This window comes from Grammomys surdaster, unplaced genomic scaffold, assembly GCF_004785775.1.
Source record: "Grammomys surdaster isolate TR1022 unplaced genomic scaffold, NIH_TR_1.0 126035, whole genome shotgun sequence".
Classification (NCBI taxonomy): Eukaryota; Metazoa; Chordata; class Mammalia; order Rodentia; family Muridae; genus Grammomys; species Grammomys surdaster.
Genome location: NW_021620848.1, coordinates 1,480,249 through 1,498,618, shown reverse-complemented (window position 1 = coordinate 1,498,618; position 18,370 = coordinate 1,480,249). Strand labels below are relative to the sequence as shown.

The 18,370-nt window shown below is 36.2% G+C and overlaps 1 protein-coding gene across 1 annotated transcript in view; it reads right to left on the bottom strand.

The window, feature by feature from the left end:
- Lrp1b (LDL receptor related protein 1B) overlaps positions 1-18,370 on the bottom strand; it is a 1,533,520-nt gene that overhangs the window by 44,663 nt on the left and 1,470,487 nt on the right. Inside the window, exon 83 of the mRNA XM_028754677.1 lies at positions 3,510-3,671. Coding sequence (XP_028610510.1) covers positions 3,510-3,671 — 162 coding nt within the window. The remainder of the gene's footprint in view (positions 1-3,509; positions 3,672-18,370) is intronic.

Genomic DNA, 18,370 nt, shown 5'->3' with positions numbered 1-18,370 from the left:
GAAGTGCTGAGAGGTTTTAACTCAGCACAGCTAAGACTGATGTTTTACCTCCCACTAAAAGCCTGTAATTAGGTGCCATAATGAGCTTATCTGTCATTCCTTCATTTACCAGGGCTGGGGCGGCACTGCATATGCCAGACATGCTTTTGACAGGACACTGGGCTCAGAGAACTTTGCTGACTCACATTGATGGATTCCGAATTTATTACACTTCATCAGATGTTAGATTTGTCATTTTAATGGCAAAGCCAGAGAACGGCATCAATGTTCTCCTGGATGTTTGCAGACATCTTGATCAACAACTCCTCTGGTCCAATTCTGACTGCTTCAAGTCCTTGGGCAACTTATTTAACCTCTGTCTACAGATTAATTGGTTAATTTAAATAAGTGCTTTGCAGTAAAAAGCATTCTGATTGCTAATAGTGAGGATAGTACAGCCTGGTAAAGCAGTGGGCTACCACACACTGTGATCCTATTAAGTTGTCAATTAAGATGCAAGCTAACTGAATCTGTTCTTTGCAAGAATATAAATTTCTATAATGAGAGCATTTTAAGTCAAAAAGTAGCAAGAATGCTGATTATTCAATTTAAAAATAAAGAAGGATAACTGATAGAGTACAATGCATCAGTTGGTAGACTAGGCTAATGAACCAAGAGATTTTAAAATATTGAATCCAATGGAATGTAGTATGACATTCTGTATTCTGAGAAGTCTGAAGATAGGATGGAGGATTAAGGATAACAACTTCAAGGTCATTCTTCATCACATGGTGTGTGTGTGTGTGTGTGTGTTTATGGCCAGCTTGAAATATACAAGATCCTTTAAAACAAAGACAAAACAAACAGCAGCAGTAGAAACAACAACAACAACAACAACAACAACAACACACACACACACACACACACACACGATTTAGATTATTAACATATAGACCAGACATTTTCCAACAACATATTGATTTTTTAAAAATTTCAGTCCACCTTCATTTAGAGTTATCTATGAAATTATTATTTATTTGTTCATCAGCTCCTGCTGTGAGATATAATTTTAAAGAAGTCTCATATCTGAGGAACCTATAATAAACAACATAACAGAGTGGAAAAAGCCAGAAGACATAAAAATAGAGACTTAGAAGAAGTTGAAAATGTCACTTTAAACTGGGAGTGGGGCATGAATGATTTGCAAAGGGTATTAGCAAGTGCTGGATATTGTCTCATTGCCAGAGATGTTTCATTTATATGGAGGATATTCTTGACTATGGTTTCACTAGAATAAAGGAAAGGTTATAAATTCAACCCTTCCCTAGAAATGGTTTCCTAGAAGTCATTATAGATTGTAAGAATGCTCGAGCACAAAAGAAGAAAGGAAATTATTGCATTAGTAGGAAGCAGTCATGCTGATATCCTCTGCTAGGCTGATGGAAGAGAGATGAAGGAATGAGGGAATGGAGAAGAGCCCCATGAAATGAGAGCACAAGGGTATCTGGATTGTATTTTCATGAGACTGCTATTCTGGACACACAGAATTTCATAACAAGGTATGGTAGGTATAATATAGTAACATCTATATATTGTTAAAATGAGCCTGGCCTCATATGAGAAGAAATAAAGTTTTAAAAAGGAAATGGAAACTGAAAATTAACCATTTCCTTGCTACAGCAGATGTGGTCACACTGTAATGCCAGGGCAGGATAATCAATGCTGCACTGTCAAATAAACTAGTATACATAGCATGGCTATGTGTTGTTTCCTGTGCTTCCTGAACTGACCATACATGTGGGCATGCTTTGAGGGACATTAAATGAATTTAAAGACTGAGTCATGAGGGATATTGCCTGGCTCAGATCTTGGCTCTAACAATTTACACCAGGATGCCATGGAAAAGACTCTTTATGCTGCACTGGTGGAATCTCCTTGAAACAACACTAAAGAAAAAAAAATATATATCCAGTGCATTGGAGAACAAAGAAAATGAACAAGAGAAAAAACATTATCTGAGTACACACACACACACACACACACACACTTTTCAATGAATGTGCTTAAAATAGTCAGAAAACTTATTTTACATAAAAAATATAAATGTGACTGTCACTCAATAATGTACACGAGAGGCAGAGAGAGGAAGGTAGATATCAGTTAGGAAGAAAACCAACAGGTCCTGGCAGCTTGCACGATTGAGGGAGAGTAGAGACAATGAGCACAGTACACATTTTGGATGTGTTCAAAGGATGAAAAATGGATATAAAAGCCTGCAGAATAAGGACTTCCACTATTTTGGACTGATAATGAATATTCCTTGTTAAACATTTCAAGTAAGAATAGTGTGATAATTCAAAGTTAAACAAAAAAGTCAGGGCAACTGTATGATAAGATTAACTCTCTCAGAAAACTGAAAATCATATCTTAAGTTTACATAGAGATTCAGCAGGAGATACAGACTTAGAGTCATCATTTAGGTGCTACAAAAACCCCATAAATAAGTAAAAGTCATCTAGACACTGGTTTCTAAATTTCTTTCCCCCGAAAAAACATCTAAAAATATTAAAATAATATTTATTCATGGAATTAAATAGAAAATAATGCATTGAAATTAGCATCTTGAAAAGAAAAATAAATTTATTGTATAATGTGATACTTTGTATAGGAATCTGTACAGAGGGTAAGAAAATCCCAGATGAGGATAGTACTTGCGATCACATCAATGTTTAAGCTGGAAGGTAATATTTTACTCTCAGAAAGATGTACAAAAGACCCCAAAAATAACCAACAGATAAAATATAAATTGGAAAAATGGAAAATGAGTGAAGAAAATGTCTTTAGAAACAAGAATCAATAAATTGATGAAAGCCAATGTGAAACAGGAATTGAGGCTTGATCACTGAACATAGCATAATTAATCAACTTGAAACTCGTAAGAGATCCTTCTCTTGTACAGCAAAGGCAGAAAATTAACAGAAGTGAAGTTGATGGAGAAATAGAGACAGGAAAATAACAACAAAAATATTTTGAAAGAATGATGCTACCTGTTAAAAGGTGAGAACAGGGAAATGAAGTTGGGACTATAGATACTGGTACAGAATGCCTTGTATTTGTCTTTTTCAGAAACACCTTGATAGAAAGCAAAAGGTCTAGGAAACTGGAGAGAGAAATTCTGGTTCTGTCTAGGCATCGGAGGATGAGACCATTAGAACACAATCTGGGCTGTCACTTGTTGTGCTACTTATGAAGGGTGGGGGATGGGAAAGAGTAAAGATCCCTACAGGCTTCCAGGAATAGAAAGTTTTTGAATTTAAGCTAGGAAAGAAAATGAATAAAATCTTTTGGAATATGATAAAATAATGTAAAAATTATTAGTGTTTAAGTGACAGGAAAAAAGTTTAAGAACATGGAAAAAGGGATGTGGCTAAAGTAAAGAGAAGAAAGAGCACAGTCAGGAACTATAGCATTACTTAATGCAAACATCAAAGCTTGCTGCTGGCAAGCTGAGGGAGGACACTTTCACTTACAGTACTGGCATCTGTCTCCAGTGTAGTCTGCCTGGCAGTGGCAGTAAGGCTGGTTCCCGGCAGTCACAACACAGCTCCCACCATTATGACAAGAATCTTCACAGACTGTCTTGCCACAGTTGGGCCCAGTAAAGCCCAGGGCACAGATACAGGTGGGTCTTCCTGTTGGACAAAAAACAAAAACTCATGCTGTTATCTTTAAATGGAACATCAGTAGATAAAAATTAAGGCATGAGGTTTTTGGCAAAGCTATGCTTACAATTTGTTCTGTGACTTTATTATACCAAAAGCTGTTCAGTCTCAGGAAGTATATCCAAGGAAGTATAAAATAAACATATGTGCCATTCAGTTAGGCCATTTCATGGATGTTTTATGAATAACTATACTTCTACATTGTTCTTTTTTCTTATGTATGTTTTCTTTTCAATTATTTTTATTAGCATATATATATATTTTATATAGCAAAGAGTTTATTTTGTTATAAAATTCAGATAATCATAATTTGCCAGTGTTTATTCTGTGTTCACCACTGCTGACTGTACACAAAGCATCAGTGCACCAGTGCTTCAGGGTGACATTTTAATGATTAAAGAGAATTATGTTGTATATAATGGTTACGTATATTAATGAAGTTTTCTTAACTCAAATAAACATACTAAGGTTTAGTACATATGCACCCACTGGGACTTAATTTGTCTAGTCTTGATGTTTACTCATGTTAAAATAATTACTGGTAGCCTACTAAATATTGTATGCTCAACACAGTAGAGTATTTCCTAGATCATCTTTGAACATTTTCTCTCATTCTTTTCTGTGGAAAGTAATTTATCACCATAGCAAATATTCCTTTATATTTTCTATGTTATATACAAAGGAGTGCCCCTCTTCCTGGCCTGTCAATAAGCAGGAACTGCTTTGGCAGACACAGAGAGAAGAAAAGCATCTATTGTAAACACATAAAGTTAAACACAAAAGCAAACGTGGCAATGAGAAGATCCAGTCACCAGGCTAAGCCAGGATGCACAGCCAGTGTCTGTGCTGTTGGAACTTTCTCCACTGATAATCTGGGAGGCAAAATAAAATTGCGTGAGAAATTCACGAGATGCATCTTATTAAGGTTTTAAATATAATGATACAATTATTTTATATATGTCTATGTCATAGACTGTATAGCCTATATTTTTAATATAATTTTATTTGTTTAGAATTTCAGGGGAAATGAATCAATAAAATCTCAACAATATTCCCAATGGATCAAGTATGATGAAAACAACACTGTTTGACATCAGTGGAAATGGGATGCTCCACGTGGTCCACCCCTGGAGAACAGCTACAGGAGGTCAATGGCTGCTGAGAGAATAAGAACAAGTGGCCTTTTGGAACAAGCTATCAAGTATGCAGTCTATATTTAACATAGTATTTCTAAGGAATAAAATACGTTTAAGTAAAATTCACCTACATTTCTTAAAGAATGAAATATATCTACAATGCATTTGGTAAGTTCAAAGTAATTACTTTGAAAGAATGCTACACCCTTAAAACCACTCAAAATTTGCTCTAAACAGATTTATCTATAATTCCATGATGAACAGTACTGCTTTAAAAATAAATTATTTATAAATTCTGTTTGGTGCTAGATAAATGTCTATTAATGCTCCAGAAACAAGGAGATTATTAGAGCTGAGTAAGTTCATTATTTTTGTTGCCAAAAATGATTTACTGAATATTCGCAGGATGTTTCCTTAGAAAATAAAGAGGGAAAAAAGGAGCAAACTGAGGTGGTAAGTGAAGAGACTGATAAGTTTGGCACACAATGACTGAAGAAAACAAGAACATGTCAAAAAATGAATTATTTATCTTACTAAGTGTTCATGCATTACATAGAGAGAAAATAATTCATGCCAAGAGAAATAAAAATTAGCTCAAGCCTAGAAGTAGCAGTAGACAAAGTAATGCAAGACCATTTGAAAATTCAGGGTATTATAAAAAAATAAAATACAAACACTAAATATGGGAAAATTCTATTTAATTTATGGTTCTTTTTTGGTCTCATGGACAGCATTTTCACAAACATTACAGGCTATAGACATTGATAATGGTTTTCCTTGAGAATTTGATAGTAAGACAACATGCTGAAGACCTCAAATATTTGTGCTATAGGACATGGATTAAGGAAGCTGACATTGACTTTGAAGCTTAATCCCTACTGGCTGGGCAACAGTGGCATGAATATTATTTGAGAAATCAACCATTTTCTGATTTGATTTAAGACCTACTACATAACAGATGGAACCTAGGTCTGGTGCCAGTAACTTGGCTATAGCTGGCTATGTTATAGGCTCTATGGGAGAACAGAACCAGGTACTATTATTGTGCTAAATGATAATAGTAATAAGATTCTCCCTGAAATCTTATCTTTATTCCATTAGATTAGTGTATCTCTCAACTTCAATCAGAGAACCTTCTTTGTCCAGATGTTGGTTAACAAAGAATTCCATAAGTTGTCAACATTCACTGAATAAGAATGTGGAGTATTTAGCTACAAATGGGATACTGATATCACAATCCTCCTCTCAAGGAAACAATATTTGCTAGATAAGACAGTGCAGTTGCATATATGAACTGACACCTGGGAATACAATAATAGGATTTTCACAAGGGTAAGCTAACCAAATTCCCAGCATGGATGGCAGAGGAGCTCATTAAGTCCTGCCTCGATTTGAGAATCCACTGGTTTCTAATGCCAGCATCAACAGGAAAAGTTGGTTTTCTTCAGGAATACAGGCTCTGAGAGCCTACCCACACTCCTGTAGAGTCTCACACCCAGTTACATACAGGCAGAAGTAGATAGAGCCATAGAGCACATGGCAAGGAGTTCTGTAAGAAAAGTGATTGGCAGGCAGATTAATTAGTGGGTAAGGAAGAATGAAACATGTAACCTGTAACTATGAATATTAAATAATTATATTTAAAATAATGAAAGCAGCACATGACAGAGATAATGAAGCAGAGAATCCACACATTTGCTTGATAATCTCTCCGCCAGAGCCATTTAGAGAAATAAAAGTGTGAGTAGTTTTCCTGTAAGCCATAAATGTTTTAAAATTAAAGAAGGTATTGTTCTTGTCTAAAAGAAATTCAGGGACAAGGATGGAGCTGAGAGTCAAAAAAGGGCCATCCAGTGACAAGACCAACTTGGGATCCATCCCACGGGTAAACAACAAACCCTGCCACTATTATTGGTGCCATGTTGTACGTGCAGAGAAGAGCCTAGCATGGCTGTCCTCTTAAGGGATCTACCAGAAGCTAATTCAGACGGATGCATGTAGTCACAATCAATCATTGGATGGAAGTTGCAGAACCCTGTGGAAGAATTAGGCGAAGGATTAAGGGAGCTGCAGAGGATGGCAACCTCATAGGAAGCCCAACAGTGTCTATTAACTTGGCCTCCTGGGAGCTCCTAGAGAAAAAGCCACCAATCAAAGAGCACACACAGACTGGTCTGAGACCTCCACACTTATGTAGCTGAGGATTTTCTTGTCTGCCCTCAGTGGGAGAGGATGTGCCTAATCCTATAGAGACTTGATGCCCCAGGAAGGGGGATAACTGGGGGTATGGAGCACCCTCTCAGAGGTGAAAGGGATGGAGTGAAGACCTCTGGGAGAAGGACCAGGGGGACAACATTTGGAACGTAAATTAAAATAATTAATAAAAATGCACGCATCCAAGCTATCCCCAGTTAGCAAAACATGAAACACTTAGAATCTAACTCAGTTATTTTCAAAAATATTAACTTTTCTTCCATTGAAGAAAAGATTTCTTTTTGATAAAAACAAACCATATCCTAGGGTGTACTGCCTGACAGACATCCAAGAGCAATGGCAAAAGCATAGACCATACTGAGGTTCTCTAAAGTCTCCCTTAACCAACAACTTGAAGGGAGACAATGGTTTTGGGGGCTTTTTGTTTAATAGTATATGGCTCCTTTGATATTGTTATGCCCTGTGTAGAGTGTCTCCAATGAAACTAAAGCTTGTAAGATTGTATGTTTTCCATGACTTTTTCACGTGCCCTAATGTCATTTGTTCCAACCCCACACTCCTCAGCATCACTCTCATACACTCCTCCCCACTTAATGCTCTCCCTGATTGTGTCTGCTCTTTCTTAACATATCAGTCTTCTACCACTACTCTCTCCAGAGCTCTTTTCATTTAAATTTTATCTTCCAGTTTGAAAATAGCCCATCAGCAAAAATTTTATCTTAGAGAACAAATATTCCTGAGAATACTACTAAATGCAAATGTAGCATCTAATTCCTTAAATAACTTATTAGATATTCATAGAAGATAGAGTTTTATAAACCATTTACTGTAGCCCAGGCTGGCCTCGAACTCGTGATCCTCCTGCCTCTGCCTCCTTCAGCAAATCCTACCGGTGTGCGCCACCATTAAAAACTCAGGTGATAGTAGATGCTGGCGAGGGTGTGGAGAAAGAGGAACACTCCTCCATTGTTGGTGGGACTGCAAGATGGTGCAACCACTTTGGAAATCAGTCTGGCGGTTCCTCAGAAAATTGGACATAGCATTACCCGAGGATCCAGCTATACCACTCCTAGGCATATACCCAGAAGATGCTAGAACATATAACAAGGACATATGCTCAGCTATGTTCATAGCAGCCTTATTTATAATAGCCAGGAGCTGGAAAGAACCCAGATGTCCTTCAACTGAGGAATGGATTCAAAAAAATGTGGTATATTTACACAATGGAGTATTACTCAGCTATTAAAAACAATGAATTCGAGAGGTTCCTAGGTAAATGGATGGAACTAGAAATTATCATCCTGAGTGAGGTAAGCCAATCACAAAAGAAGACACATGGTATTCACTCACTGATTATTGGATATTAGCCTAGAACCTTGAAATGCCCAAGATGCAACTCACAGGCCACATGAAGCCCATAAAGAAGGAAGACCAAGTGAGGGTGATTTGGTCCTTCTTAGAAGGAGCAACAAAATACTCAAGGGAGCAAATATGGAGACAAAGTGAGGGACAGAAACTGAAGGAGGGGCCGTCTCAAGACCACTCCACCTGAGTATCTATCCCATGTGCAATCACCAAAGGTAGATGCTGATGTGGAAGACAGGAAGTGCATGCTGATAAGAGCCTGATATGGATATCTCCTCAGAGGCCTTCAAGAGTCAGACATATTCAGAGGCAGATGCTCACAACTAGCCATTGAACTGATCATGGGGTTCTCAATAGAGGAGTTAGAGTGAAGACTGAAGGAGCTGAAAGGATTTATGGCACCATGAGGAGAGCAACAATACCAACCAACCACAGCTCCCAGGGTCTAAACCACCAGCCTGGGAGCACTTAGGGGGGGATCCAGGGCTTCAGCTGAATATGTAAAAGTGGAGGGCCCTGCTGGGCATAGGTGGAAGAAGAGAACCTTGACCTCATGAAGGCTGGATGCCCCAGGGGGTGGGAATTTTGAGGGTGGGGAGGTGGGAGTGGGGGGGGGTAGATAGAGGTTACATCCACAGAGAAGAAGGAGGAGGGTCGAGGGGATTGGGGGTTCTGAGGGGGTGGTGGGGGATGGGGTAAGGGGACAACATAGGAAATGTAAATAAATCATCCAATTAAAAAAAAAAAAGAAAGAAAAAAAATAAACCATTTACTGTTTTTATATATATAAAAAAAGAGAGTGATTGACTAACAATACACTTTATCCTAAAATTCAGGATTTCTTCTGTGGCATCATTTATTCTAAACTCACGAACTATCGTATCTTTTTAAATGTAATCAATTACTAATATTTAACTGTGGATTATCTCCCTACATGAATGTAGTTTATGCATTTCATTTTAGTACTACTTATTTTAAAAAAACCTTTTGGAATGAAGAGAATGCATTTCTTTATTAAAACATATACCTTTCAGGCATTTTTCTTTAGTTAAATACTAATTTTCTCTTTCTTTAATTATTATTGCTCTATATAACTGTCTTATTATAATTAAATCTGATGCAAATTCTAATTATACACTGTTCGTATAGAAATTTTACAAAAGACATAACCACAAGTAAACCAACAATAAATAAATCCATGATGTACCCACTGGGATTTGTTTCACAAAACAATATTTATAAAGATAATTAGATTTTTCAATTTATAACACATTTTTAAAACATCATATTTATATATAAAAATCCTGTGTAAGTGACTTAATTGGTATACAGATATTTAAGTATTAATTATTATAAGATATTATTCAGCTATGTCTCAGATTGAAATAAACGATAACTAATTTATACTAAAAATATACAATATAATTATTTTGATGAAAATAACTGCAGACATCTTGATCTAATAAATTAGGAATGTAAATAAAGTTTATATATTATGCTTAAACATCTGAATGAGTGATTTTAACATAAATATAGCAAATTCAATGCTTTACAGATGTTTCTCTGTATAGATTTTATATAAGTTAAATAAAATAACCATAAATTAGGATGCCAAAATATTCAGTTAGTATATGAACTTCTCAGCCTACCAAGACAAACTTGCTTTTATTATCTTAGCAAAACGTTTGTAGCCATTAAATGATTCAATCTCAAAACAGATTACCAAAGCCATACTTATTTCTTCAAATAAACTGTACCTATTTTACTAAAGTTTATCCAATACAACTTTATTAAATTCTTTTTTAAATCTTTTACTGGTTATTTTATTTATTGACATTACAAATGTTATCACCCTTCCCAGTGTCTGCTCCGTAAACCCTCTATCGCCTACCTCTGTCTCTATGAGGGTGCTCCCCCTCCCACCCACCCACTCTTGCCTTAGCAGCCTAGCATTCCCCTACCCTGGGTCATCCAGCCTTCACAGGACCAAGGGCCTCCCCTCCCACTCATGCCAGATAAGGCCATCCTCTGCTACATATGTGGCTGCAGCCATGGGTCTCCCATGAGTACTCTTTGGTTGGTGGTTTGGTCCCTGAGAGCTTTGGGGGAAAGGTCTTGGTTGATATTGTTCTTCCTATTGGTTGCAAACCTCTCCATCTCCTTCATCCCTTTCTCTAACTCCTCCATTGGGGACCCCTTGCCCAGTCTGATGTTTGGCTATGTGCATTCTCATCTGTATTTGTATTTGTCAGGCCCTGGCAGAGCCTCTCAGGAGACAGTTATTTCAGGCTCCTGCCAGCCAGCGCTGGTAGAAGCATTTCTTAAGCTGGATTCTTCTTCCCAGTTAATTCCAGGTTATGTCAAGTCGACTAAAAACTAAAGAAGACTAAAAACCTTCAGAAAAGTGAACTCTTTCAGTTGAGGAATTCATACTTTTCCATTTCTTAAAAAATAATGGACTGAAAAACATAATTTCTCTCAAAATGAATGAATGAATAATTATGCCAGCAACACAGAATGCTATTTCTCTTTCACTTCCATGTGTTAAAGTAAATTTATTTTGTTCTTTTCTCTAAGGGAGCAATACAGAAAAGAATTTGTAAGGGTGGGACTCGGAGGAGAAGAACAGGGGCAGCGATTAGGATATAAAGTGAATAATAAAAAAAAGACCTAAAATGTCTTATAATTCCTACATTTTAGTTATAATTTTAGATAGCAAAGAGGATGAAATCAAAGGTTCTGGTGGAGTTTATTTTCCTTTAAAAAGAACCTAACTTTAAATAGCAATGAACTTTTATTTTTAGAGACATTATTTGTATAGTGGGGGAAAAACACAAACTTTAAAGTTACACAAACATATAAATTCTTTAAACTTGTCAGTTTTTCACTAGGATACACTAGCATGCAAGGGAATCACACAGCGCAATCAAGTCTGAAGAACAGAGTATGCAGTGATGAGAGGGCCCAAGAGCAAGATGGGGAATCTGAGTAAATATACTGCAAGTGGGGCTGCAAAGGCAGACAATAATTTAAAAGCAAGCATATCTCAAAATGGCTATTGCTAGGTTCATGTGCTTTGTGAAGTCCACTCTAAGGAACTTCAAAGCAAATAGTGACAAACATCATAACTCTGTCACTCTCCTCAAGACAGAATAGGGCATATCTACAAAGATTATCCTAGTACTGCCATCTATAATCCTTGTGTAAGACTCAATTTAGGATAAGAGTAAAACCTTGTAACTATCAGAGAAACCTTTATGAAGTCATCTTATTAACTCTTGCTGTAGACTTTCCTTCAGAATATAAACACACCATGAGTATTCTCATAAAACAAAGCTAATGAAAACAGTGGGAAAGAGGGAAAACTACAAACCATAGGGCATGAGCATACAAAGCACTACACTAAAGGAGAAAAATATCATGAGATAACACTATACTATGATAGCTCCACTAGCAGTTACCAAAGATGAAAAGATAACTGAACTGACAGAAGGTGTACAGAGTACAGCATTTTAAACATCCAATGACAAGGTAGAAGGTTGAAGTTAGAAAATAAGGAATTCAGACTAAATCAAAGAAATTGAACTCATGAAATTAACTCAAGTCATAGACAAAAATGTTAAGTGTAGATGAAATAATCCATACCCTGTTAGAAAGAAATATGTAAAACATGGAGGAAATTTTCAGAAAATAAACAGGATATTGAAATAGAAGATATAAATTCTGGGAATGATTAAATTACATAGGTCTAATAAATTACACAACAGAAAGTGTTACCAAAAGGCATGACCAAGCTGAAAAACAAATATCAGGAATAGTGCCTAAGTTTGAAACATTGTTATACACATAAGAAGGAAAAAACCAAAACAATGAACAGGACACACATTTCTAAGATGACCGAAATATACTCAAGAGACCAAACATTAGAATTCATGCTGTAAAAGAAGGGTTGAGATAAAGCCTATATATTAGGCAAGCTTTTCAGTAAAGATTTAGCCAAGAATTTTCAAACATAATAAGGAAAGGTAGGTCTCAGAATCTACCAGAGAAGAACCTCTTTATGACATATCATTCTATAGATGTCAACTACACAGAGCCATGAAATGGTACTAAAATCTGTAACAGAAAAAAATCAACTTCCATACAAAGGCTGAAACATCAGAATAATAAATCTAAAAAGCAAAGAAAGTCCATGATAATATATACCTTGCTTTGAAATAATTGTAAATCAAGTTGCTATACCAGGACAAATTATCTATTGAAATATAGAAATAAAATTATTAGAGGCCAAACACTAGTTTAGTTTGACAACTAATCCAGCACTGCTGAGAAATTCTTGAATATTATGCATAAAAGATGGACAATAATACATATAGTATTGATGGTTAAAATACAGTCCATGTAAGTAATGGGGAAAAACAAAAACAAAAACAAACAAACAAAAATACCCGAGAGAACGGGGAGGGAGCAATCATGTTCAACAAAGCATATCAGTTAAAATCTAAAATTCCTTGGATGAGAAAAAATGAATTACCAACCAATCAACCAACCAACAAACAAACAATAAGTAACAAACAAGAGAAACTAAACAATGGCAAATATTTCTCAATTATTCCCTGAATGCAAATGACACTAACTTTTCAGATTTAAAAAAAAAAAGGACACTATCATGATGAATTAGAAAGCACAATCCAGTTATCTGGTTTTTCCAAGAAGCACATACAGATAGGAAAAGACATCTCAAAATTGTAAAAGTCAGAATAAAAGTCAGATTACCAAACAAAGAGGAGTTTTAGCAAACTTTAAAATAAAACAGATCAGAAAAATATAAAGAAGGACACTGAATTCTTAGGAAAGAAACAATTCACCAAGTGGATGTAATAGCTGTAAATATTAAATCACTAAATCTCTGGACCAATTTCACAAAACAAAAACTCAGAGGAATAAAATACTGCATAGGTCCAGGCACAATAATGATGGGTGGTTTAAAACACCATTCTCATCTTTAGATATGTTCTTCAAACTAAAAATCAGTAGAGAAAGATCAGAGTTAAACTAAGCAATAGATCAACTATAATTAACAATATTCATAGTATTTAAGGTTAAAAATGAAAACATACATTTTTCTCTGTGACACTTGGAATATCCTCCAAAATTGACCACATTATAGGTCAATAAGCAAGCTTTAATATACAAGTACAAAAACAAAACAAATAAACAGAACACAAATGAAATAACCATTCAGAATTTTATTAGATCTCATTGGAATACAAATGAAAAATACTAGCTATACTAACCTTAAAAAATATACAAACATTTAGAGATTGACCAATTTTGAATGAACAATTTGATTTAATGATTTGAGTTAAGAGTTAGTCATTGAAGAAATGATTGAAAAATTAAGATGTCAGTAGAGTCAAAATTATGAACACAAACTAACCGAGCTTTTCAGACACAGGCTAGGCAGTTATACGAGGAATTTATAGCTGCAAGTTATATTTTTAAAAAATCAAAGATAAATAATATCTTTATGAAGGCACTTAGTATTATGAACTTCATTTTAGTACTGCTTTCAACATATCCCATAAGTTTGGATATGTTGTGCATTCATTTTCATTGAATTCTAAAAATTCTTGAATTTCTTTATTTCTTTCTTGACTCAAGAATAGACTCAATAGAGAGTTGTTCAGTTTCCATGAGGATTTTTGTTGTTTCTGTGTTGTTGAAGACCAATTTTACTTCACAGTGTTCTGATAAGATACAGGGGGTTATTTCAATCTTCTTGTATCTGGTGAGATTTGCTTTGTGATCAAGTATATGATCAGTTTTAGAAAAGCTTCTGGAGCTGCTGAGGAGAAGGTGTATTATTTTGTGTTTGGGTGAAAGGTTCTGTAGATATCTGTTAGGTATATTTAAGTTATACCATCTGTTAGTTATACTCTTTCTCTATTTAGTTTCTGTCTGGATGATTTGCCCATTGATGAGAGTCAGGTGCTGAAGTGTCTGACTATTAATGTGTGGCATTCAACATGGGATTTAAGCTTTAGTAATTTTTCTTTTACAGAAATATGTGCCCTTGTACTTGGGACATAAATACTCAGAATTGAGACATCATCTCAGTAGTTTTGTCCTTTGATTAATATGAAGTGACAATCTCCATTTTTTTTTGGTTAATTTTGGTTGTAAGTTTATTTTAATACACAATAAAATGGCTACTCCAGCTTGCTTCTTGGGTTCATTTGCTTAGAAAATATATTTTAAGCCCTTTGCTCTGAGGTAATGTCTATCTTTAATGTTGAGGTGCTTTTCTTTTATGGAGCAGAATGATGGGGCCTCCTTTCATAGCCATACTTTCAGCCTGCCTGTGCCTTTTTAGTGCCCAATTGAGTTCATTGATGTTGAATGATATTAAAAACTAATGATTTTCATGGATAAAGAAAATGTCTACTTTTACACACTGGAGTATTACTTAGCCATTAAAAACTAGGGAATCATGTAATTTGCCAGCAAGTGGATGGAATTATAAAATATCATCTAGAGTGAGGTAACCTAAATCTAGAAAGACAAACATGGTATGTACTCATGCATAAGTAAATATCACTCTAGAAAAGAAAAAATATGTAAAAGGCCCAATGTAGCAGATAGAAAGATATAATTAATACAAATGATGGCATAATATAAAAATTGAGGCTAAATATCAAAAAGTGGAATTAATCAGATAAAAATTTGATTCTTTGAAAAGGTGAACAATGTTGAACAAGAGAAAAAAATCCAAAATAATAATATTAGTGATAAAGAGGACTTGTTACAACATACTTTGACAAAACCATTATGATGAACATTGAATGGTTTCAAAACTGATATTAGAAAAGACTCAATAACTTAGAAGAAATGGGCACATTTCTAAATATATATGTATCCATATATATTATATATGGATTCATATATATATGAATATGTAAACAACCTAATAAGACCCATAAGAAGCAAGGAAATTAAATTATGCTAAGAATTCTCCACAGAACGTAAAATTTAGAGCCTTGGAGCTGAGGATATAGTTTAGTGTTTCCTTTGAAAGCAAAAGAATCCAAGTTTATGTTCTCAGCCAACATACAAATGCACTGCAGTCTGGTATATAATTACAAACACAATGTGATGGTTGTATATGCTTTGGCCAGGGAGTGACACTATTTGGAGGTGTGACTTTGTTGGAGTAGGTGTGTCACAATTGGTGTGGGCTTTAATACCTTAGTCCTAGATGCCTAGAAGTTAGTCTTTTACTAGCAACCTTCAGATGAAGATGTAAAACTCTCAACTCTGCATGGACCTTGCCTGCCTAGATGTTGCCATGCTCCCATATTGATGATAATAGACTGAACCTCTGAACCTGTAAGCCAGCCCCAAATATATGTTGTCCTTTATAAGACTTGCCTTGGTCATGGTGTCTATTCACAGCAACCTAACTAAGACAAAAGTTGATACCAGGGACTGGGGTATTGCTGTGATAGGCCTACCCATGCTTTTGTTTGGAAGAATGCATACTTTGGGACTTTGGATTTGGACAGCAGTGAAATGCTTTAAATGGAGCTTAATGGGCTATCCTAATAGGAATATAGAAGACTTTGTTACTGGGAATGATTTGAAATATGTGGACCTGCCTGAAGAGGTGTCAGTGGAGAATAGCAATATGTAGCCTAAAGGCTGTTTTGTGGTAGTTTGGTGACTGTGGTTACTTTTTGCTGTTGTCTGAAGAGTCAGCCTGAAGCTAAGATGAAGAGACTCAGATTAGTCACGTTGACAAAGGAAGTCTCAGAATCTCCTATCATAGACTTGGTTATCTGGTTAAGTCTCATGAAGAGCATTTTAACCAAGTGTAGCAAAATGAGAAAGAAAAAATAGTATTAAAGGGGCACCAGGAACTGAAATGGAGCTGACTTTTGTGCTCAAGGAGATAGGAGATTAAGGGAGTGAGGCTTTGGGGCAAGATTTTACCCAGCTAAATTTAGATCCAGGCATGCTGGTATACACATTTAATTCCAGAGGAAAAGCCAAGCAGATCTCTGAATTCAAGGCCAGCATGAGACAGAGCAAGTTCTAGGTGAAGAAAACCTTAAATCCAGGCTTAGTTGACCACACCTCCACACCTTCAAGTCTAGTGTTTAGGAGACAGGCAATGCAGATCTCTGAGTTCAAAGTCAAGTCCTGGACAGACTTTGTTCCAGGACAGCCAAAGAGTTAGAAAACAGAAAGCTGGTGATAATGTAATGGAACAAGGTGGCTATGTTCCAGCCTCAGCAAGCAGCAGAACTCAGCAGGTTTGGCCACATGGATCTGGATTTAGAGTGAAAAATAGAAGAAACGATTGGGGCAATTGATGCTGGTTAGCTGGAGCTAAGAAATTAGTGATGATTAAAAAGAAACCAGCGTCACTGAGGTAAATCTGGGTAGTGTTTTCTGACAGTATAAAGAAGCTATGTTTTAGAGACAGTCAAGGTTGTACCTCATGCTGAAGCTGTACCTAGTGGTGTGTAAGAGTCACCCGAGTAGTATTGATTTTGAAGGCATGAAGGGGGTCATAAAGCACAGCATAGGCTTGGCACTGTGAGAGGCCATGAAAAAGCATTGGTAAAAGTACAGCCTCAGTTGCAGTTGAAGACTCAGGCCTGAAGGGGTCATGCAAAGAAGCTGAGGCTTGACATCATGAAGAGGGCCTGTGAGAGGCTATTCATGAAGCTTACTTGCAGTTGAAGACCCCAGTGCATTGAAGATGCTAGTACCATGGGAAGAATAACAGCAGCAGTGGAGTAGATTGAACCTGAACTTAGAGTACTATAAAGGGCAGAGCTGGAGAAGTGACTCCAGCCCTTAGAAGAAGCCCAGAAAATCTTGTGTGGATCCCAAACATTGAAACAAGAAGCTGTAACATTGCAGTTGCATTGGAGACTCCAAGATGTTCAAGAGTCTAGAGCTGTGAGTTATCTCTTGAGGAAAGCTGCTAATGAAGTGGAACCAGCCAAGGAGAAAGAAGTCTGTTGCATTCAACAAAGATTAAAAAGGAGTTGGAGATCTGAAGACAGCTTTGACATCAGACATGGAGATGTAGAGTTTAGATTTTGTCCAGCTGGTTTCATGTCTTTCTTTGGGAATTACAGTTAAGAGATTGGATGAATCTCAGAAGAAACCTTGAACTTTGGACTTTTAACATTGTTGAGACTGCTATAGACTATGGAGACTTTGGAAGTTGGACTAAATGTATTTTGCAGTATTCTATGTTTAGGTATGGCCTTCATAGACTCTTATGTTTGAACAAGCCTACTGGGGCCAGAGAGTAGAATGTGATGGTTTGTATATGCTTGGGCCAGGGAGTGATGATATTAGGAGGTATGGCCCTGTTAGAGTAGGTGTGTCATTAGTCCTAGCCACCTGGAAGTGAGTCTTCCACTAGCAGCCTTCAGATGAAGCTGTAGAACCCAGAGCTCTGCCTGCACCATGCCTGCCTAGATGTTGCCATGCTCCCACATTGATGATAATGGACTGACCCTCTGAACCTGTGAAGCAGCCTCAAATATAATTTGTCATTTATAAGTCTTGCCTTGGTCATAATGTCTTTTCATACCAATAAACCCCCAACTAAGACACATAGCTTTGAGAAAGTGAAGACAGGTAGATTCTGGAGCCTTACTGGCTAGCCAGTATAACCAAAATGGTGAGCGTTATCAGTATATAAATCCTGTTTCAGGAAGTAAGAAAGAGAACAGTAGTATACTTGACTAAGCTCCAGCACCTACATGCACAGATAATAACAACCAAAGAAACACATGTGTATACCATACACAAACATATACCAATAAATATGCCTATGTGTATATATACACACAGGTTGTGATATATCTATCATCTGTATATCTATCTATCTATCTATCTATCTATCTATCTATCTATCTATCTATCTAT